Source organism: Equus quagga, chromosome 5, assembly GCF_021613505.1.
Source record: "Equus quagga isolate Etosha38 chromosome 5, UCLA_HA_Equagga_1.0, whole genome shotgun sequence".
Classification (NCBI taxonomy): Eukaryota; Metazoa; Chordata; class Mammalia; order Perissodactyla; family Equidae; genus Equus; species Equus quagga.
In genome coordinates this window covers 86,277,353-86,302,606 of record NC_060271.1, presented here as the reverse complement: position 1 = coordinate 86,302,606, position 25,254 = coordinate 86,277,353, and the positions used below count along the sequence as shown (strand labels likewise).

General features: G+C 35.9%; 1 protein-coding gene across 1 annotated transcript in view; it reads right to left on the bottom strand.

The window, feature by feature from the left end:
• The window catches only part of WDPCP (WD repeat containing planar cell polarity effector), a 369,564-nt gene that overhangs the window by 280,724 nt on the left and 63,586 nt on the right, over positions 1-25,254 (bottom strand). Inside the window, exon 3 of the mRNA XM_046661836.1 lies at positions 1,897-1,982. Coding sequence (XP_046517792.1) covers positions 1,897-1,982 — 86 coding nt within the window. The remainder of the gene's footprint in view (positions 1-1,896; positions 1,983-25,254) is intronic.

The window sequence follows — 25,254 nt, the reverse complement described above, 5'->3', positions numbered from 1 at the left end:
CCAATATTACATTCCTGACATACATCTATGCTGTTGCATGCAGCTGTAATTCATTTTCTTTCTCTGTTGTATAAATTTATCCATTCTCCTGCTGATTGACATTTGGGTCATTTCTAGTTTTCTGAAATATGAATGGTACTATTATGAACATTTTGGTACATGTCTCCTCGTGCACTAGTGTCAGGGATTTCATTAGGGTATAGACCTAAGAATCAAATTATTGGTCAATAGGTGACATACATCTTCAACTACACTAGATAATAAGAAATTGTTTCCTAAAGTGGTTGGTCCAATTTATACTTTGGCCAGCAATGAAATAAGCTCACTTTCTCTGTTTTTTCTATTTTTGGAGAGAATTTCTTTTACTCTTTTGATTTAAAATTTTTTTTCTGCTACATATTTTTAATTTCCAAAAGATTAGTATAATTTTCCAGTGTTTCCTGAAGCTTCTGTATTTTGCTTCTTGTCGTTCATATTTAAAAGTAAGCACTAGAAAGCTGATTAGAAGCAGCTCTGTGTACATGAATAGAGCTTGCCAGCTGGTGGGCTTCACTGATTAGCCAGGGACAAGGCTGTTTCACTGGAGGATTCCCTCAAACGTCAAAGTAGATAGGTCTCTCTGGGGCCCTGCTGTTACTCAGAGAGAACTCCTTCAAGCTTCTTCTTTCTTGGAAAGTGTACAACTGGCTGCAACATTCTCAGAACCAAGTGGGATTAGGAGGACCTAACCCATCAGTTAGGCCTTCAATCCATCTGCTTTCAGTTCAGCACTTCTCTCCTGTCTTCTTCCACTGAGGCTGATGTCCAAGTTTAGACTCTCCCTAATTAAATATTTCCACAGTATGAGAGGTGTCTCAGTACTTAAGCAGGCTTTCAAGTCCCTTTGTTATCACTCTCATGCCTCATCCCCATTTCTGCAATATCTGGATTCTCAAATTTCTTTATCTTTCTAGAGTTTTGAGACACAAATTGGCCGTCATTGGAATTCTCCTGTGTAGACATTTGATACTGATATTTTTAAGCTTTGCTAATTCCTGCATCCTCTCCATCTTCCAAAAATTGTCCAGCTGCAATTGTCTCCTCTCCTATTCTCCTAGTCCTGTGGGTTTACGTCCTCTTTAATTCATTTACTCTCATTTTAAAGAATTTGGGGAGGAAGAAAGTGTGTGTTAAATCCACCTTGTTTACCTGGAAGTTCTATCCTTACACATTTTAAGCAAGGTAAATTTAATGAAATTATAATGACATTCATCTGTAATTATATATTTGATACAAAGAAACAATACTTTGCAAGGTAAACTATTTTCTCAGTAATGAGGCTAAAGACATATAAATAAAACTGTCTCCTAAATACAAGAGCTGCTTTGGATAATCAAAAAGGAAAAGATTTTTTAAAAGATGTTTCCTAATGATATGCTTTGTCCCATAATAGTAATAAGCATTGTTAAAACACACTTACATTACTCCCCTCCTCCAAAAATGTGAAATGCAAAGAACATGAATATAATTGCATATCTTAGCTGTATATTTGAAATATCATTTTAATATCAAACAGAAATGCCTTTACCATTAGCTAGCCTGCAAATATTTATAAATATAAATCAGTTATTATAAACAATCCCAGGAAAAAACTGAACATGGATGTATCCGAAGAGGAAACAAATATTATGCCAAAAAAATTAAAGTTCACAACAGAAACTCTAACTCAAGGTGAAAAAAGTAAGTTAATTGGAGTAGCTAAAAGGAATTATTTTTCATTAGTCAATTTTTCATTAAGTATAAAGAAAATAATGCAACTCCAGATGGAGAATCTAGGCTCTAACCTTTGCTAGTACTTATTTATAATGTTGTAACTTATATTTTAAAAGTATTGAAATTAATACAGAGCTCATTTACCCCCAATGTGTAAGGTATTCTTCAAAGACCACAGGTGCAGTTCAGTCAAGCAGAAAGACATCTGATGGCAGAAAAAATTCTCTGTCCTGTTTAAAAAATAATTAAAAAGAAGTGCCAATTAATTATCCTCTATTGTCAATAAAACCAAGATCCCTTAGAAATAATAGAAATAATCATTTGCCACTACTGAGATTTGAGATATGGTTCATTAGAATAAACACACTTTAATGTAGCCTTGGTTAACCATCCAGAAGTAAACTCTAGAAAAAAGGAAAAATATACTTCTTTTCCTAGATTTAGTATGTCATCACATTGAGAAATGTGGTAAGAAGAAAATATATATTTGGGTTTTCAATAACATATGTTTAGTTTTTAAGGCTCTGAGTATATTTAGAATTATTTAGTAGTTAAGCATTTTAAAAAATATTTTTAAGGAAAGGAAACATCTGTTAGGTAATTATTAAGTACAAACACATTTTGTGGTGTATTTTTACTATACTAAGCAAATATCTACAATCTCCCACATACAAACAGGCTAATTAAAGTAAAATTTGCAAGGTAAATGGTATATAATTACTATTATAAGAAGCCCATTTACTTAGAAGTAAACTGTGTGAAACCACATTAGCATTCACATTAGTTTGTTAATCTGCATGCTATGACAGATCCAGATATTCTACTCTTCACTGCATTTAAAAAAAAAAAACAAGATAACAAAAATGTACATCCTGTATTTCCTCTAAGTTTTAATAGCAGCGGCTAGAGATGAATATTACTGATATTATTTTTATCAAGTAGAACCTCATCAATTTGAACTGATTGGGAGAAGACCAATCTGAATCAGAAAAAAAGTCAACATTTTACAAATATTGACACGAATTCATATAACTTTCAAATGTTTGCTTGGAAATATATAAAGTACTATATGTATACTTTACTATATATTAGAAATATATACAGTAAACTATCCACATTTTCTTTATAGAGATCATAAAAGAATTGTTCTTTCCAATAAACTTCTGAACAACAAAAGAAGTTTGAAAGATATTTTAAGACATATTTTAGATGGAGGAAAAAGCCCTCAGTTTCTTTAACATCAGGAGTGACTAAAAATATTTCCCTTAATATTCACATAGGTGATAATCCAAAATATTTTTAGACTTAGTACAAACTTCTTTGGTTCTTCCTTCACTTTTACATTTGACCTCAATGCACTTACAATCAAGAAACAGATGCATGTTCAACTAACAAGACACAGTGTGATAATTATTGAAATGGCAATGTGGCAGCATAAAAGAAGGGCCCACGCCTACCTCAAACAGCGAGGCTCTGAGAAAGCTACAGAGAAGTTGTGAAATGTTAGCAGGACCTCAAAGAAGCAGAGGATTTCACTAGTTGAATGATAATGATGAAAATAATAATGGTGATAACAGCAGATAATGCTACGTACTACATTGTGACAAGCATTGTTCTAAATATTTTATATGCATTAATTTATTTAATCCTCATAGCTACTCTTCGAAGTAACATTACTCCTATAATGAGGAAACTGAGGCACAGAGAGATCAGACAGTTAGCAGGTAATAGAGGCAGGTTTTGAATCTAAGCCGACTGGCTACAGAGTCTGTACTCGCAACACTAGCACTCCACTGTACAGGGCTATACAGAGGTGTCAGAGAGAGACTATGCAGTAGTTTGAGTAAAAGGATGGCATGTCCCAGGGATGGAGGTAGATCACAATGTGTGGTGGAAAGTGATAGAAAAATAAGTTGAAAAGGGGAGCAGGAAAACAGGTTATAACAGTAAACTTTGGATTAATCTGAATTCACTCTCTTCCTTGTACTAAAGTGCCTTACAAGGTAGGAGACGAAACAAAGGATACTTCAATTCCCAGATCTGCCCTGCTCTAACCAGAAGCTGGCTGCCACTGTATACTGTCTGGGGTAGAAGAGCTAGTGGACTACACTACTACTGAAAGAGGCCACAGATCCTTACTGGAAGGCAGCAGAGAAAAAGGGATATTAAGCTAATTACAAATTTTTCAGTTCAATTGAGTATTATTATAGAGTTGTCAGCTTGGGAGTGACTCTAGTGAGGCTGCCATTACTCAAAATATTTGCAAAGCCATGTTCTTTGGAATTTGCTTTCAGATAGTTTTATGAGGCTTACTTCTGAATTATTACTTTACAGTTATACTTTATTTAAAACGAAAATACTTACTGCATTAGAATATGTAAACTGCACCCTTCTCATTTGGATGGGTGAGGTCTGGAATGTTTGTTTAAAGTATCAGTTAAATTAAATAAACATTTATTTTGCATTTATTGAGCTTAATGTGTGGATTCTAGACTCTAACCGCCTGGTTTCTTATCCTAACTTCTCGGCTTGCTGGCTAACTTGGACAAATTACTTAACTTCTCTTAAGGTCCCCCAGCTAAAAAATGGGTATAATAAAGTACCTACCTCAGGACTGTTTTGAGGGTGCCTTTATTCAATTACCTTATTGTTGCCATTGTTGTTGCTGCTGCTACTATACTCAATATGTCTAGCACCATGCAAATTTATAAGAAAAAACAGAAGTATTAAATATGATCTCAACTTATATAGTAATTTCACAAGGTGAAATGAATAAGTACTAAGTACAATAGGGGTTTTATGAAGGAAAAACATTTGTATGTGGAGAAGTTACTATACAAGAGGAAGTATTTGAATTAGGACATGCAAATGGATTAATATTTCACTGGGAATAGGCAAGAAAAGATCTGATGAAACAGGTGCATACTTCCTCTGATATTGAGAGTCAAAAGTAACAACTTCTTGACTATACTAGAAAATAAAAACTCACATTCCTCAATTTGGTGTTTATTCAAATACCAATAATTAAAATTTATGACAATTTGGGCAAAGACAAGGCTGAAGTTTAGCTGTTAGTAGCTGCATAAAAATGTTTTATCGTGCAAATTAAATAGATAACATTTTATAGCTGAAACCAAAAGAACGCCACTTTACTTACGTATCAAAGGAAGACTGCACTTCAAATTCTATTTTTCAGTTTAAGTCAATTCACTAATGAAGAATTTGTCAAAACTTTCCCCTGATGACAGAAATGGAGAGTATAGTTTTCTTTGTAACCCACATTGGCTATTTCTAAGAAACAGGAATGCTTTTAATGTGAAAACCAATAGGTTTACTGCCCATATCTTTACTAAGTTTGAAAGTCCTAAAACTACTCAGAAATTATGGAGTTTGGGGGAAAATAAGCAAAATGAGGTCTGTGGAGAGCTTCAAATGTCAAGTGCAAAGCCTTTGATCCTTTGCATTTGGACATAAGGGGAAATCGTGAGAATGGTACAGTGTAGTCTATGACCTAGACTCGTCGTTCAGCTCAGCACCCAAGGGTTAATGTCTGTTCCAATGTGGGGTGAGAGGACTAAGAAAAATGTACAAGCTATTGCTCAAAATGCTCTGATATACAAACAATACTGTTCTAGTTTCCCACTAAAAGGTACAGGACAAAAGGTAGAGAGAGAGATTCTACTTTATAAAGGACCCCTTTGTGGCCCCACAGGGAACATTTGGTATAAGGGTAGTGAAGTAGCCATAGGTGGTGGTGCCCAGCAGAAAGTAAGCAGGACTGGTAGCCCTTTGGATTAATGTATGCACTGAGAGGGGTGGTATTAAGACAAAAGGAGGCAAAAGGAGACATGGTGGCCAACGAGTAATCTATACCACCTGGAGAAACGGCAGCAATAATCAGTTGATGGAGAAGGCCAAGCAAGTAGTAGTTGAGGCAAGTGAGAAGAAAATGGCCAATGTTTGTTAGTAAATGATCAGACTTGTTTATGAACACGTGACAATTCCTGTGGACTCCCTAAAATATGCGTAATTGAGGAGGAGGCTCTGCAGGGGTCATGCATTAGCAGGGGGGCAAAACATAGCCAAATGTAGGTTATTCATCCTTCTTTTCCCCTGAACTTCAAATATCTGCTAGTGAGACCATATAAAACTAAAGAGAATTAATGGAGTAAATAAAACAAACTTTTAAAAATCTATAATAATAACTAGGTGGGCATGGTGGGAGGGGACCAAATCAATATCCTCTTTAGTCCTTAAGATGTCTTGCCATCTTTCCACTGTGTAGGTTTTTGCAAGATGCAGACCTTTAAACATCTTGCACCTTACTCAAGAATGCCACTAGTCAAAAAGAATGCTGGTAATTTCCTCATTTGAAAAATCTGCCTGGAGGAAGTAGTCAAGACTGGGCTTGTTTTATTCAAATATTGTATTAGTGCATAAATAGTTGTTTTGAAGGAGAGAGGAAAAAAATTCTAGAAAAATGCTGCATTCTGCATTTTGGGAGTGGGTTGTGGGCAGGGATTAAAAAGGCAGTGAAATAGGGAGTGCCTAACAAAGTAAACTGAGAAATGCTGCCCCACTCAGTGCCCTTGTGCATCTCTCCGGGGATAAAACCCAATGCACACGACCTAGAACTATAGCAAAAGTAGCTATATAGGGGGAAAATGAATGAATAAAAAATATAGCAAAGAATTATCCAAATGAAAAGAATAGCAGAAGGAAAAACCTAAACAACAAAATTGCCCTTAATTTAATTTTCATTTATTTTAAAAAATCCTAACTTTTACAAGTTTCTGTTTAATTTTATAAGGTAGTTGACTACAGTCTCAGATGTCTCAGAAGGCCATTCTGAATCCAAACTTCCAGTCTCCATGAGAGAATAAGAAGCACAATTTAAATTGACGTTGACCTAAAACTAGATGGTTGTTCTCTTATAGGAGAGGAATTTATGATAGCTGAAATTTTGAGGACAGAGAGATGAAAGGACCCTAGAGAAGCTTCTTACTTTCTATTTACATCCTCAAAAAGTTTAAAGTCTTTTCTCCAAAACAGGTTACATTATAATAAATTAATATTTAGTTGCCTTAAAAATAAATGTTACCATACAGGCTAAATTTTAAGAAAGTAACTTGCGAAATAGAAACATCCGAACTAAGATGCTGTGACTTCTTATACTTGTATAATCTTTTTTTGAAAACTAAAAACTACGTTTTAGAGGTAAAGGTTACTTGCCACTAAATAATTCTGCAAAATACTTGTCTTCCCTGGTTTATGAAGTCAGCAATTTTGACTGCCTTCAGAAAGGACAGGAAATTTGAGGGCAAAAAAACCCTAATGTAAAACATGATGCGAAAGAATTAACAAAGAGAAGACATTGCCGTAGTTTAAAAAAGAAAAATGATATGGCGCCAACAAGACATTTAAAATGAATGTGTATTAGCAAAATACCTCAAAGAGTCTAAGGGAATCTTTCTTAGGCATAAACTTAGAACATATCCTTGCTATTTATTATCAATAGACTTTCTGAGGAATAGCTATTCATCAATTCAAAATGTACAAACATAAAGACAACTAAATAGCACAAATTTAAGATAAACCACTGGTTAGTTGTATTAGATGTTCTAGTTATCATTAGGTAATTTTCAAATTACATAAAATACAGTGTATTGCTCCACAATCTCTTGTCTAATGCCATCAACATAGAATTATATTAATACCTGCTAAGCATATGCATGAACATATTTAATCAGTCATGTTATCAAAAATAAAGATTTTTTAAATATTCGACACTAATTCAAATAATTAAGCAATGATAAAGTTCATGTAAAAGGGCAGAGGAGTCTCAAAAAGACCTCAAGCTTGGACTGAATCTACTGTAAAAATAGACCGAGTATCTGGAACACTGGGTCATTTGTACCTCAGCGAGTCCTGTGATATGTAAATATTAATTAAATATCACAAATATTTTGAATACCTCAGGTGTATGACATTTTACTGTGAGTCACAGACACAAAGATTTATAAAGCACGGTCTCTACAAACAAATAGCTATAATTCAGTGTAGCAGATAAAATAAACACAAAAAGTAATAGGAAGTTTGCAGCAAGTGCTAATTTAGTGATACAAACAAAGCGCTATGGGTGCTCAGTAGATGTTCTACTTGATAATAAAGAAATGGTCTTAGGAATTAGAAAGAATTGGAGGATTGTTAGATTTTGATAGAGGGAGAGAGATAAAAGGAGAGAACAATATACAAAAGCATAATTTAGAAAGATGCAAGGCTTATTTGAGAAATAAGCAATTGGTTTGGTGCACAAATAGAAGAGAGAGATCAGGGCCACACTCAGGAAGTCTTTGAATGCAAAGTCTTCAAATTAGGACTTTATATCTGCTAGGTAGCTAATGAGGAATAATGAAAAGTTTCTGACCTGGTAAAGTATTTTTAGAAAGGGTAATCAACAGATTAGAATCATTGTTGGAAGATTAACTGCGTGGGTGGGAATATCAGATAAGTGAAAAAAATTTGATACAAGTGACCTGTTAGAAGGTAATAAAGTAACAGATCACATCAATATTCACTAAAAAGGACTTGAACTGAGATGGTGGCAGTTGGAATGTAAATAATAAAACAGATTCAAGTGATCTTTTGAAGAGAGAATCAACAGTACATGGTGACTGATGGATTATGGAAGTGAGGAAAAAGAAGAATATGGAGGAATCACCAAGGGATGGGGATCTGGTTACTGAACAGACAGTGGCCCTTGCCTTGAATGTGCCTCCACTGAGCAGATATGCCTTGATCGTCATGTGTTAGGTAGAAGACTACCAGTGCATTTCTATTTACAAGGACTGCCTTAACTACTCAATCCACACACCTCAATTTTCCTAGTCACTGACCTGGCTCCTAGGTCTGCTGTTAAACTTTAGCCTTGCCTCTCAGTTTGTAACTCTGGCTCTTCCTCTTCCCTAGACTGTGATTCATCTTCTTCACCCTGGCAAAGGACTCACAAATATCATTTTTCTTGGCCACACCTGGTTCCGAGGAACCCCTTATGCAGACCTGTTCCCACCTGGTTTATCCTAGTTTCAAGGGCAGGACTTGGATTGAAACATACATAGAAACAGGTTAGTCTAGAAGAGGAACAAGTTTTGCTAATGTCAATAAATTGAATTTTAGACACTTTAGTGGGAGTTTAAGGTATAAGAGTAGATATGAGTAGAAATGTCTAGCTGGTAGCTAGAAATACAGAAGAGGGGCCTGTACTATATAAAACCTATTTTGGAATTTTCTAAATAGAAAGGAAAATTAAAGCCATCGAATAAGATCCCAGAAGAAAAACAAAGTCAAGGAGAGATATTTTGGTAATTCTCCAACAAGGAGACAATGAAAAGGACAGATTACAACGTAGTGTCAGAAAGCCATGGAAGAGAAAATGGTGTATGTGGTTTTTTAAGTGGTTATATAGTGATCAAATGTTTCGGAATTTTAATGTAGAGATGACATCAGTATGGTTTAATGAGATGTAATGTTTTATCAAGAACACAGAGATTAAGTATTCTAAAGAAGGTGTGGTTCTGTTGCTCTGAATGCTGGGCTGAGTCAAAAACGCCTTAATCCTAATCTTACGGTGACAAATTTGCCCCGCATCATTTAACCTCTCTGCCTCAATCTCCCCACCTGCAAAAATAGGGATAATGATATTGACCTATATTTGTAAGAGTGTTGAAAAGATTAATTAATTTTGTACAACGAGTTGAAGACAAAAAGCACTGAGCATTATTAGTGGATATTGCATAACTAATTGCCTATAATACTGAAAATTTTATCCTTTAATTTTATTCAAACAGCAGTTATCAAATAATAGTCCAAGCTCCCTTACTGACATTTACCTTCAAATGTTACTATTAAATTATTATTTTAAATGTATCTAGATCTTCTCTATATTATATCTCAAGTGTTATCTCATAGCATATAAAGATCTAGATCAGCTCAGAAATCTAGAACGCCTTTTCAACCTAAATATTAAGTGCAAATATTCAGGACATATTTATTTGATAATAAGCACCCATTGCAAGTATTCAATAAACGCTAAAAGGTAATACTTTCACTTATGAAATTTTAGATTTAACAAATAACACTAAGCAATTAAATGGTAAAAGCAAAATGTAAAAGCACAAAGCGGTGTGTTAAAAACACTATCATGTCCTCATTTTTAAAATAAGCTATAGAACCTACAGGTGTAAAAAAAAACGGAGAGAAACTTTTAAATCCATTAGTCATTCTATCTGGTTTTTTGTTTCTTCTTGGGTTTTAAAATTATGATAGTAATGCACACTTATTGTTTAAAACAACACAAACAATATGGAAGAATTCGATTTAAAATGAACGTGTTCCCCTCCCAGCTGCCCTCCCTACTCTGAAGGGAGCCAGTGCACAGCATGGCATGTGGCCTTCCAGGCTTTCTTGATGTACCTACACTACGTCCACACTCATATTGACTTGTTTTGTATTTTTTTAAAGACAAGCTTTTACTATACATACAATTTGCTTATTTTCACTGAATACCACAGCATGGATATTCTCTGTTAGCCTATACAGATTTACCTCAGTGGTTTGTAATAGGGGCAAGATGTACCATTGGATAGTGACCAAAATTTACTTAACTATTCCCCTAATGAACAACGTTCTGTTTCTACTTTTTGCATTATAAATAATAGTACCATGAAAATGGACATCCGCACCTTGTGTTTTGATAGGTACTGCCAAACTGGCCTCCAAGATAACTGTACCAACTTACGTTTCCACCAATAAAATGACTGCCCTTTTCTCTATATCCTCAATAGTATGGAACATTATTAAGGTCCTGATAGGTGAAAATTGGATTTTTGTAGTTTTAAGTTTCATTTCTCCATTTGTTAAAGAGATCAAACATTTTCATGTATTTTCTAACAATTTTGTTTCTTCTACAAATTACCTATTCCTATCTTTTGCCCATCTTTCTATTGAGTTCTTTATCCCTTTCTTTATGTATTAATAATAGTAATCCTTTGTTAGAATACATTGGACATATTTAGTCCTTTTTAAACTTTTTTCATCAATTTTATACATGAAGAAAATGAGAAAATGTAGAACTCACATTTTTAAAAAACTGGGCATAACAGAAAGCTCTTTGGACTCAATTCAGCTAGTGCTGAGCAAAGTGCCATGGCCAGAGGGTGGTTCTTCACAGCTGCTCACAATTGGTCAGATGCTACTATTTCTAGATGAAGCAAAAGGCAACAGATTCTGGTGTTCCAAAAGAACCTGTGCATCATTCTTACTAAAAGAGATTAGAAGAAATTCTGTGCCTAGAAAGAAGAGGAGGAGTCCCTTCACTTTCCCAGAATAAACTGTGGCAAAAATCTTTATAAATCTCCTGTTATACTTAAATTTGAAAAATATTTCTCTAGGGCATTGTTCAAAGTATTTAATTCACTTAGCTAAATAAATTTTGTCAATTTAACATTTTCTATACTGTAAGCAGTTTTGACATTTAGACAATTTATCAATGGCGTCTTCATTGTGGCCTGCTTCTTCTTCTTTCTACTCATTACATGCAACAAATTAAATTTCACTAATATTTAAAGATCAGTGTTGACCTTTACATAGCAATTTTCTAGGCTCCTGTTAATACAAACATCTTGTTTGCTGATGCTCATTTTATATATTTTGCTGCACACAATTCCCATTATTCCAAAGAGACTTGTATCTAGTTGGAGTGCATTTTTTTCACGACCTTGCAAAATAATTGCAATGGCCTATACCAAGCATTTTAGAAAAAGAAAAATATGCTTGCATAAGCAAATAATAACAACAATAAAATAATCTTTGATCATCACCACCACCTCCAACACATGTACCCACCTTTCTGATCTTCAAATATATGGACTTAATTATTCTTTTTAGGATGTACCTCAATCACAACAATAAAAAGACAAGGAAAATAGAAATGTTGGTAATGTGATCAGGATAATTAATTCTGGATTCTAAGTCCCTAAATATAGTTTTATGCTACACGTGGATAGAAGGAAATACAACTTTGAGGAGAAAATAAACTGAATTTCAGGAATAATTCCTAAAGAGCTGAATTAAAGACAAGAGAACACTGAAATGCTCTTATCTAAACCAATGGCTAACTGCTGAAATAATTTGTCAATTTAAAGTCACTGTTTTAAAAAGCACATAAATCAAAGACTATTGCAAAGCGAGCAAGAAAGAAAAAAGATAGAGATCCTTTCTTTCAAATAGAAAAGACAGTGAAAAATTTTAAAGTGGCCTGCAGCTATGCCACCTCAACCTTGTCAGATTTCACTTGTCAACACTTCGATGACAGATTGCCACCCCCTCCTCTAAAAAACAAACCCTAGTAACTGTTGAAAGAAACGGCTTCTTATAAAAAGTGGAATATCTCATGCAACTTGATAGTTAAAATTGTTTTTTCCCAAAAGAGATCTGAAAAACTTTTTTCTGTGGCTTTTAGCAAAACTTAGAAGCTAAAAAGCCCTCCCAATGTGGGGAAGTGAAGGAGGAATAACACTTTTAAATATCTACTAATGCACTTTACATTCATTACTTCGTTTAATCCTCATGGTAACCCTCTGAAATTATGTACTAAATTGTGTGTGTATGTGTGTGTATATGGAGTGTGTGTGTGTATATATAAAAGTATTTTTCTGGGCAGGGAATAGCAGTTTCTCCAAGGAGCCCATCCCTCCCATCAAATCAACTCTGATAGATTCTACATCTCTTAATTTACAGATATGAAAACTGAGGTCTAGGGAGGGAGAGTAATTTGCACAGTTCAATCAGCTTGTTAGGGGAACAGTTAAGACTAGAATTCCTGTCCACAGATTATCTCTGCGGTGCTCTTTCTACTCTACCTCCCTCTGCCTAAACACTGTGCTAAATAGAGCCTTTTAGTCAAGCTTTTGCTTAAGCACCTGAGACAGGTGTCAGTTTAGACTTGTATAATTAATCCACGGTGAAAGATATAGATGGAACCTATTTTCTAGCCAAATTTATTTTAACTTATCTTGCTTAGAAAGCCCTTAGAGGAAGATACTTGAATGACTATTGGAGGATTATTTTTAATTAGTATATCAAGAGTTTGTAAGTAAACTGATGTATCTAAAACATCTGAGTAAAATTGGTATTTCCTTGGCACCAAAGAATCTCCACACTATTTGCTTAGCAAACTTCACAAACAATATAAAAATAAGCTCCAACATGAATTATTAATATTTTATTGCTGATTGTTAAATAAACTAATGTCTTCCTTTTAAGTTTCTGTGTTATACCAGAGAAGCTTTATTTCTATTTTGACTACCCTTATTTGGTAGTGGCTCTCATTAAGTTCTTAGCCCCTCAGTCTCTATGAAAAGTTCTAATAAAATGTAACAAGTCCTAAATGTTCACAGTTATAAGAATTCTCCAGGGAATCCTTTTATATTGTGACTGGATCTTCCTTCATACTCTTCGTTCCCTGATTGGTTATTTTCATTTTTACTAACGGTTTGTCACAGCAGTTATTACTTATATAATACTTTTAGTATTTTGTTTCAGTGGTGGAACGGAGAACCAAAGTACGTAACTCAGGAAAGAACAGCCTTTTCTTACTGAAATGAAGGCTTGTGAAAAACCACCAAGGTCCCCTGGGAAGGGATCAATTTCATCTTAATATATTTAACACAAGCATACATCATCACAGCTTAAAATGCTAATAATTCCCTAATGCAGTAGGAAATTATTACCTGATATTTAAAAATCAGTAAAATAAAACAAGGAAGATTCTAGATTATGATCATGTTTTGCCCTAAAGCCCAAACAAATCATGGATTAATATGCTTTTAAAACTGCACTCTATACTAAGTTTTGAGGAATAAATGGGATAATGTATTTGAAAATCGTGGCAAATGATAATTTTTCAATAAATGTCAGTTTCCTTTTCCTGTGTATTCAATATCCATAAAATAGAGTCTGATTTCAATAATACAAAAGGAAAAAATATTCTAATTATTTAAGCATTTCACTGGGTATCATTTCATCTTCTAATTATTTTCAGTTTGGTTCAACCTACCTTTGTCAAGCATCTACTAAGTGCCAACCACTGGGCCAGGCACTGTGCTAGGCATTCAGGACACGAAGAAAAAAACCCAGTAGTTACACTTGAGGAGGTCATAACTTAGTGGGGGATGGGATGGTGGGAGAAGAAAAACAATGAATACAATTACATCAGAGTATGGCAAATAAAACAGACCATGTCCAAGGAAGAAAGCACAAAGAAGAAAGTTATTAATTCCAGCATCTAACACAATCTCAACCACAAAAATAGAAATTGTATATGCATTTTCAGAACCTGAGACCTCTTCAGAGAAAATGAATACCTTGCATATGACCCAGTCACATGAATCTACTGTACTTCCTCAATTGTAAGGTCATCATCATTCACATTTGATGGTTTCTGAAACTTTACATATCTTCATAATCACTGTGTACATTTAATATAGTGTTGCTTTTTTATCAGAATTTGACATCAAATCAATAGTACTTTATAATCAATGGTAAATTAGAATCTAGAAAAGATGGTATATGCTTGATTGGTTTATTTTGGTAGCACGACCAGCTCCAAGTGAGTTGGCCAACATACACAAAATCCTGCATAAAGGACCATCTCAATAAAGATGAGGGATTGAGCACATGTAGTTACCTTCACTCCCTTCCAAACTCATACTAACATAAAAATTAAAAATACAAACTCAGAAGACAAAGAAAATGAGAGGCAAGATAACAAAAGAGGTGTCAACAAAATTGTGGAGAGTAAAAAGCAGATGGGCAAGAGGTAACTGACAATAGATTCAAGGAAGTGGGAAGCTAAGTACTAGGAAGGGTGTATGGCTGAGAGCCAAAGAGCACATGCATTGGAACCCTAGAAAGGCTTAGAAACTGGAGGCACCAAGTACTTTTGAAGGAATGCCTGTGCTTAGCATTGAAAACAGGCGAACTGTTTGAAATGCTATGTAAATAATAATTAGACTTCTAGGTGCTCTTCTCTGCCAGCACAGCTAGGCAATTATCCCACCCTACCATTGAAGAAAACTGGATATTGATTCTTTTGAGAGGATTTATCAAAGCAAGTTCTTAAGAAACAAAATATTCCTAAGAATAGGAGAGCTATTCTGAAAATAGGGAGGAAAGCAACTCCTGCAAATAAAAATATGAGAGCTAAAATAAATAATTTAAAAGAAGACTTGGAAGATACTGTTGAGAGAATTTCCCAGAAGAAGAAAAGAAATGCATACACACATGCACACACACACACACAGAAGGAATGTGGAGGCTCAGTCAGATGGACCCTTTAGTCACGTATCATCTCACTAAGAAAGAGAACAGAAACAATGGAAGGGAAGTATGACCACAAGAAAATTTCCCAAAACTGAAGTACATGAGTTTCGAGGTTGAAAGAAATCACCAAGTACCCCACAGAATAAATTATAAAAGACTCAACCCTAGGAACATCATTATAGAAATCTCAAAACACCAAGGATAAAAAAAAATCCTAAAAGTTTCCAGAGAAGAAAGAAAACAACAGAAACAGGTCCTTGAAAAGGCTCAAGGCGTCAGACTTCTCAACAGCAACGCTGGAAGTTAGAAGAAAAGGGAGTGATGCTTTCAATTTCTGAAGGAAAACTATTTCCTACCTAATAATTCTATATATAGGCAAACTGTCACTTCAGTGTGAGGTTAGAATAAAGGCAAAGAGGCAAGGTCTCAAAAATTAATTATTATGCATAGTTTTTCAGGAAGTTACTGAAGATATGTCCCACCAGAGGATGGAATAAACCAAGAAAGAGGATGATATGGGATCCAGGAAACAACAAATCCAACAAGCACAAGAAAAAAATGATTTCCAGAATAACAATGCAGGGAAATCCTACAAGGATAACTGTATCTCATGCAGACTGAAGCAGGAGAGCAGACTACTCCAAGAAGGGTATCATCAAGAAAAAATAAAATTGAAAGTAAGAGATTACCTGATGCATTTGAACTTACTGAAAAAACATTTACACTTCTGCTGGGGAAGTTGGGAATGAAGAACTACTATGTCTATAAAAAACAGGCAAAAAAAGTAAGGCAATTAACTGCAGAGAAAACAAAAAGTGATACAAAGGGTTACACAGAAGAAAAATGTAATCCTAGTATGCTACATCCATAAAAAATGTAATTCTAGTATGCTACATGGCTAGGCTTTGATTATTTACATACTTAAAATAATGTAAACAATAATGTAAATAATGTAGAATAATGTAAACACTATTCATTAACCAAAAACTGTGGTATGACTATGTTGGAAGGGAGAAAGGAAGTGTATACGGGAGGGGTTAAGTGCTGAGGTGGGGGTTAAGTTCCCCTCTTCCAAAGTAAGAAGTTAATAGGTTAAAAACTAAAATTTTCAAAATGAAGAAATAAGTGCAAGCATGTTGGTTACAAATATGGAGATAAATATTAGAAAAAATAACAATAATTGAACATGGTTGCTGCTGGGGAGCAGTGGGAAAGATGAATGCCGTTGTTAGTTACCAGCCTTGTAAAACTCTGACTTTTCATACTATGTGTGTGTGTTATTTTGATTTAAAGAAAAAGTTTCCCACCTCCTACCAAGTTTATTCAGGACATTTGCAGATGGGAATGACAGTGAACAAATGTCTCATCCCAGATGCTTCACTCAATCCTGTACTAATGCCTTTAATATCTTGGTGAGTATCCTTTATTCTCTTTCTAATTGATGGTCTGTTTAACCACACAGGTTGCACCATCAATAGAGCTGATCACACCACTTCAACAGGCACTTTCTGTGCAAGAATATTTTCTATTGGAAATATAACCAGGATTTTTCTGGGATAATTCACCACTTTGACTTTGCAACATTCCATAATGTCACCTGGCATTTAAAAATAGGCGTAAAATTGCTGGGCTGCCCACAGTTAGCATTTATTATTTAGAAGATGCATATTCTAGGGAGTGACAGACTAACTTAAAACTTTAAGTAGACATTAAACATCCAAATAAGGATATGGAGCTGAGGAGTGAGATCTAGAATAAAATATGGGTTTAAGAGACAATCATGCAGTTGAAGCCACACATGTGGATGGTAACAGAGGGTGGTAGCTAGAAGAGTCTCAAGAAGAAGGGTGAGTTTATTTTTTAAGGTAGAAGAGACATAAACTATTAATTATTCTTATTACTCCTGCATTTGCAACCTCTCTTTCCACCTCCTCCTTTTTGGAGGAATTAGACAGGGCCAGGGCTGTAAAGAGCACAGCGTCAATAAATGGTTTTGGTGCCAACTCAGGCTGCAGCGTGTGTCTGTAAACAGTACAGTTCACAATTTGTCACAGATGGTGCCAACCAATGAGAAGGTATCTAGGTATTCAAAGCAGAGTTTCACTAGTTAGTAAATATTATATGTCAGTTATTTTCTAATAAAGAAAAATTGGAGGATATACATATTTTAACTAGAAAATATTTTTTACTTATAGCTCAATATATATCATATGAGTGCATGGTAGATTTGGCATGAACACTGGTAACTATGCATCCTCTTTTCGTGAACATTCCAATTTACATTTATGTAAAGTACCTAGTTTATGAAATTGATATTTGGACACAATTTAGTTATTTCAAACATATATTTTATGGTGTGACTTTGTGTATTTTCCATTAAAGATATTCAATAAAAGCTTTAATCCTGTTACAGAACAACGGTCCTGAAAACCATATTTGTGTTGCGTGCTGTTAACTTCCTATATCTAAATCATTGATTATCCTGAAATTGCATTTACTTGTTTCTAAACCTCCACAAGTTTGGAAAACCTCCAAGTTTTAGTGTTACTCATTTTATGTTTGATCAAGGAGAGAGAAGAAAGTTCTCTTTTCAGCTTATTAGAGAGCACCCACTGAATGCTGAGTGCTTTATACGCATTTTCTCATTTATACTTTACAACAACCATATGAGGTAGTATTTCCCTATTTTATAAAGTAGAATTATCTAATTCCAGAACCCATCATTTTGTCACTACATGCTTCTTTAATTGTATGGCATTTAGAATAATGTTTTTAAAAGTTCTGGCTGCTCCACCCCATGTTCCAGCTGCTACAGCCCTCCATGGGGCTCAGAGCCTTCCTTTGCAGATGCCTGTCACCCCCAGAGGGAGAGGGTGTAGCCAGCCATCACTTGTGAAGACACTAAACAGCCTGTGGAAAAGACCATGTTGGGGGAGGGGGAGCTGGCTTCTGGCCAACAACCAGTACCCCCGTGCCAACCACATGCATGAGCCTCCTGGGACTTAGATCCAGCAGCTCCAGGCCAGCCTTCAGATGACTGGGACCTCTTGAGAGATCCTGAGCTAACCCTGCCTGCTTAAGCCACTCTCAAATATCTAATGCACAAGAAGTATGAGGATAATGAATGTTTATTTTTTAAGTTCTGATATTCTTTTATTAGATTAAATATATGAGTAATTCATTTTGAATGTGCATGATTTTTCCAGCCTTATCACCAACTCTTTTCCTTTTCCCAACATCATGGAGTGCACCCTGGCTACACAGAAATGCTCACAGTTGCACTGAAAGAGAGGGTGAGGGGAGGAAGGGAGAGAGGAAGAAAGAAAAGAAAAAACAAACAAACAAAAACCCACCCTTTCAAGTCTTTCTCACTACCAGTGACCACCCTCATGTCTTCTTTTCCCTTCTTGGCTCTGCTTCTTCTAAAATATATCCAGATCTTTCTATTTACTTCTATCTCCATTACTACCACTCTATTTTAGGCCACCATCTTATCTTGCCTGGAGCATTTCAATAGCCTTCTAAATGGTCTCCCATTTCAACTTTTGAGCCTCTATAATCCATTTCCCATGGAAATATAAAAATATTTAAAAATTTTTAATATATTATGTACAAACCAATTTATTTTTAAATATACAAATTAATCATTTTATTTATTTGTCTAAAGCTCTTCAAAAGCTTCTCATTGCATGTCTTACAGTGTTTACACTGCTTTACATACCCTGTGTGAGCTGGCCCCTACCTCTTCTACATAATCTCCCTTCACCTCCCCCAGAAAGACAAGTTGGGGGAAACCCGTAAAGAGCTCTGGATAAAATGCAACAAGTCTGAACTTTTTCTCATGTCAGTTTTCAAACTTTTTTTTTCCTGGCAGAACACTTTTTCCTTCAATAAAATATTGCACATAAGTCCAATATATAAAACTTGTAAAAGCTGAGATGTTCTGGTTGAAGTCAGGTCCAGGGGCCCAGTCCAATCACTAATACCAACAGTTCCCTAAGGCCAAATGGTTACATGTTGAGGGTGGGGCATCCTTTAGTTCTCAATTTCTAGTTGTATTGCATTGCCTGGATTGACATTTCATGGCTCAACTTCTCTCTCATACTTTGTCCTTTAACTTAACTTGGAATATTTCTTTGACTTTTATCATCCAGATTACTATTTCAGTCTCTAGTTAGATTTATTATGTTGTTTTGCTCTCTCTCTCTAGATATATATACACAGACACACACACACACACACACACACACAATTTTTTTTCTTTTTTTGGTGAGGAAGATTGGCCCTGAGCTAACATCTGTTGCCAATCTTCCTCTTTTTGCTTGAGGAAGATTGACACTGAGCTAACATCTATGCTAATCTTCCTCTATTTTGTATGAGGGACGCCACCATAGCATGGCTTGATGAGTGGTGTGGAGGTCTGCACTTAGGATCTGAACCTGTGAACACGAGGCCACCAAAGTTGAGCACTCAAACTTAACCACTACGCCACTGGGCCGGCCCCGACACATAGTCTTTTTAAATTTTAACAATTGTATTTTTAATTTCAAAGATCTCTTTCTCTCATTGCTTCTTTTGGATAGTGGTCTGTTCTTCTTCCATTATCTTCTAGAATCTCTCAAAAGTTATTGATTAGAATATATTTTATATACTCTTCTGTTCTTTGAATTTCTCTAAAGCCATAGAACTCTGTTTCCCCCAACTGGTCTCTTTCCTGTACAGGAGGGCTGATTGCTGGTATAAAGTGGCCATGGCCACATTAAGATGTGCAGGCTGGCCCACAGAAGCAAGCTGAGGAGACTCCAACTGGCAAAAACAGAAGAGTTTTACTCTGACTGTGGAGTACTCTAATGTATTTCCCTCCTGTATGGGCAGGAATGACTTTCCTTTTCATTTTTCCTCCTGTCCACATCTGTAACATGGGGAAGTCCTCCCAAGTCACTTCATGTTCTGCTCTTTTTTCACGCCCCTACAGCCACATTGGAAGCTCTTCTGAGACAGGTATTTTACCTCATTTATGGCTTTTTAATTTCTGAAATGGGTAAATGCCACTGCTGCCTGCTGTTGCTGCTCTGTGTGTATATGTGTGAGAGAGAGACAGAGAGAGAGAGAATGCATGTGTGTGTGCATGATTTGTGCAGGGAAGAAGAATTAGACAAGGAGAAATACTAGCCCTCCTATTTAAGACACAGACCTTTACCACCAAGAACTTGAATTTTTCAAGGATCTCATTTCACGTACAGTTGTGTCCTCTTCTGTGCCATTTTGAGTTGTCATTTTCCAGCCTTCTGCTTTCTATCACTCAGGAATTCCTCACAATTTCTAATAGTACAATTTTTTGTTGTGCAATACTGTTGAGAATTTATCTTTTAATTCTTCCCTCATTTCAAAGAATTTAGAAAAGAAAAGGAAGTAGTGACATCTATTCAAAAAGTGATTTAGAAAGGGAAAAGGCCCCAGAATATCAAAATTAAGAGGAAAGATACAGTGGAGTAATGAAAGGTAAAGATATCAGAATAAAATTCAAACCTCTTGCCATGACCCACCCTCTCCAAATTCATCATTTACCACTTTCCTCCTTAGCTCATGACACTACAGAAACATCAGGTTTCTTTCTGTTCCTCAAAAAAATCTCAAGCTTATTCCTACTTCAGAGCCTTTGCACTGTTCTTGTATGTGGAAATCTGATGCTTCTCATGATTCAGATTTCTGTGCAAATGTCACTTCTTCCTAAAAAGTCTTCTGCAATGACAGCCATATAAAGTAGCTCCATCTGAGTTTCTGTCATGTCATTCTGTTTTGGTTTTAACTTTATTGAGCTTATCCTTATCCTATTTTAAGATTATCTTGATTATTTATTTGCTTACTTGTCTGAGTACCTTGACTAGCATAAATGCTACACAAAGCTGTGCTGTAATATTCCTCACTGTATCATAAGTATTCAATAAATATTTGATGAACGAAGATTTGGAAAGAGAAGACACAGCCAATGACATAAAGTCTCAGAAAAGTCAAGAAAGAAGAGCATCAACATCAAACTTGGAGTGTTAGCCATGAAAAGAAATGACTTGTTTCTGAGATAGATGGGAATGAAAGAAGGATAAAGATTAAGACGTGTTTTGAGGTGTCAGCAGACAATTCTCTATAGGTGTCTCATGTTTCTGCAAGAGAGCCACTGAATGCCCTTTATTCTAGACTATCTTTTCAAGGACCCTGGAAAACAGAGATAACATCTCCTGTGGAGCACAGGGCAGGCATGTTTATTGTCCATTATAAAGGATTTGGGTTCCCTAAATCAGGGTTCCTGTCTTCTAATGCAACCCACTGCACGTGCAGGTGTCATCTGGCCCTCTTTATGTCACACTAAGGGAACTGGAGTCAGGAACCCAGTGCAAAAATGCTGCTATGTCAACTATTCTATCGCTGTGAATAATAAACCGTCTTTCATCTCTGACCCAGGAGTTTCATGTTTTCTACTAGCATTCATGAAATTGTGACAGGCTAACTTTTTAGTTTGCAAGTAGGGTAAAATCTCAAGCTCTTCATGCTTCTTGCTATAAAGTAGGGAGAAAAAAGCGTGAGACATTAAAGCTTGATGACTTACTTATTTTGTTCTAATGAAGAATGAAGAGAGGTTGTCTACTGAATGAGGCAGGGAGAATACTGGGCGGCTTACCAGGATTGGTTTTGGATATAGTCACTGTGAGAAAAAGGAAAGAAAGCAAACTAGAAATGAACATCTCTTTACCCTGTCCCTTCTGCCAGCTGACAAATACTGTTGATTTTTTTTGCCTGACTTATATTAATTTTCCATCCTCTCTAGCACTATAGTTTGATTTGGTTCAGGCCCTCTTCTCCTTTCCTGGGCTATTTCAGCAGCCTCGCCAAAGAACCTTTCTTTGCTCCAAGCCAACCTACTGACAGATTAATCTTATCAAAGAATAAATCTCATCATATCATTCCCCTATTTACAAGAAACTGAAAATTAAACTAATGGCATTATCACTTGAATTTTTTTAATTGTGAAATATATATACTAAAGTATAAAACATATAAGTAGTACTTAATGAGTCATAAAATGAATATCCTGTACCCACCATCCAGGCTAAGAAACAGAACACTACCAGTACCTTTAAATCCTCATATCCTCTCCCAAAGTGCATCCCTCCCACTCACTCCTCCAGAGGTGACTAGCACCCTGAAATTTTGGGTTATCCTTCCCTTCTTCAAAATAGATTACTACCTATGTATGCATCTTTAAAGAATACATTGCTGATGAATGGGTAAACAAGATGTGGTATATCCATGTAATGAAAGTTATTCATCCTTAAAAGGAATGAAATCATTCCTCTAGTTAAAATCCTCCTATGGCTTCCTATTACAAATAGCATAGAGCTTTAGCAAGGCAATCAAGGCCTTCATAATCATTTCCTTCACTACTTTTCTAGTCCTACATCTAACACAAATCCTAAAACTGTCACTAGCTGACACCCAACTTGCTACCTCTAAGCCTTATACTTTCCTACCTTTTACTATGCTGTCCCCTTGACCTAGAATGTATTTCCCATTATTCAGTAGCTTCTTTAATGTGCTTTTTGGATGTCACCTTCTCCTTGAAGCATTCCTGTTCCCTAGTCAGACAAAATTCTTTCTTCATCTGAAATCACACAACACGTTATCTGTATTTTTCATATAGTGTGTATTTTCTACTCTAGTTATGTTTGTATCTAACTGCCTGATATCATTTTAATTACTTTCATCCTTTGGTTTCAGTGACACTGCATTTTCCTCATTTTCCTCCTACCTCTCTCCAGCTGCTTCTCGGCATTTTTCATGATTTTTTCCTCTGTCCATTTCTTATGTTTTGGGTCCCTCAGGGTCCTATTTAGGATCCTCCTCTCTTCTCTTTATATCCTCCCTGCAAAACATCTCATCTACTCCAATTACTACCTACATGCAGATGACTCTTACACTAGACCCCTTTGTCTCCTGAGCATCTGGTTTATATATCCAACTTCTACTGGCCTTCTCCACACAATACTTCACATTAACTTTAAGCTTACCATTTCTAAAACTGAATTCATATTCTTCCCTTTCAGACTCCTTCCATGATTCCAATCACATTGAATCGAAGCAGGATCCACCTAGTTACCTAACTCAGAAACTTGAGTATCACCTTCACTACTATTTCTCCCACAAACCTCCATATCCTGTCAGTCATCAACTCTGTTGCTGTTAACTAGTTAAGTGTTTCATAAATCCATCTAGTTCTCTCCATCTCTGCTGCTACCAAAATAGTTTATGACTCCAACATATCTCAACCAATTACTCGGAGAGTCCCCACTTTATCTCCCTGCCTCTAATCTGACTCCTTCCAATCCATTCTCCACACTGCTGGCAGCGCAATCTCTCCAAACAGCAAAGATAATCATGTCACTTCTCTGAAAAGCCTTAACGACTTCCCATTGCACCAAGGATGAAATTCCAATGATACACAAGACCATGCATGAAATGGTTCTTGCTCACAGCTCCAGCTTCATCTCAAAAGACTAAAGTCTTTGAGTCTCATGAGTCAGGCCATGTTCTCTAGCTCCTCTTTGCCTTTGTACATATTATTTCATATAAAATGCACTTAACTATCCCCACTGCCCTCTCCCCTCTCCCTTCCAACACTTCACCTGGCTAACCCTTATACATACTAGACCTCAGGTTAGCCAAACTTTCTCTAGGAAGCTTTCTCCAACACCAGGCCCCACTAAAATTTGATTAGATGGCCAAACCTAATTCTACAACAGGTATTTTCAGAGTACCCTGTACTTTCCCCAATCATAGCATTCATCAATTTACATACTTAGATTTTAATTACCTATTTGCTTGTCTGTCTCCCCCACAAGACTGTAAGCAACTTGAGCCATGATAGGTAACTTACTTACTCTTATAGAACATACTAGATGTTTCACAAATATTTATTGTCAAATGAATGAATATCTTATGTCTGCTAAACAAGAACATAAGTCCCCCAATGGCAATGAATCTGATAAATTTACAATCACCATATACCATGCTCAGGAAAACAAGAATGTTTTTAAAAATTTCAGATAGGTCAAAATAAGGCTTAAATTTAAAAGAATATGATCGGAATTATAAAAATACAGCTCAAAATGCTAGGAAAGGAACCTCAAGAGTCATACAGTCCAGGCGCCTGCCTTTAAACAAGTAAAATAAAATCAAGCCCTCAATTATATATGACCAAGTATTTGTAGATTATTCTTAGTAATATTATTTAAAATAACGTGAAATTACAAAATTACATATATAGAATCTCAAATAAGATGTTAAAGTAAAAATTCACTCACTACAGGGGCTGGCCCCGTGGCCGAGTGGTTAAGTTCGCGCGCTCCGCTGCAGGCGGCCCAGTGTTTCATTGGTTCGAATCCTGGGCGCGGACATGGCACTGCTCATCAAACCACGCTGAGGCAGCGTCCCACATACCACAACTAGAAGAACCCACAACAAAGAATATACAACTATGTACCGGGGGTCTTTGGGGAGAAAAAGGAAAAAATAAAAAATCTTTAAGAAAAAAAAATTCACTCACTACATATGAATTGATTCATTAATATGCTAGTGTAGAAAAATAAGAAACATTGAGAAATGTGACTCTCCTATAGAATTAGGATAGTGTATTCTACTTGAGTTTAGAGCTTTTTTTTTTCTAAAGATTTTATTTTTTCCTTTTTCTCCCCAAAGTCCCCCAGTACATAGTTGTATATTCTTCGTTGTGGGTCCTTCTAGTTGTGGCATGTGGGACACTGCCTCAGCGTGGTTTGATGAGCAGTGTCATGTCCGCGCCCAGGATTCAAACCAACGAAACACTGGGCCGCCTGCAGCAGAGTGCGCGAACTTAACCGCTCGGCCACGGGGCCAGCCCCTTGAGTTTAGAGCTTTTACCATTCCAAAATATTTTAAACCATCACTTCAAAATAAAAAAGCTGCTTTTGACAAACTGCTTTGGGTATTCAAAGGGAGAGAGATTCATACAAGCAAGGTCCAGCTATGAAGATGATTTCCATACCCCAACAATTTTACATATATTACTAACATAAGTCTGCTTGAAACATA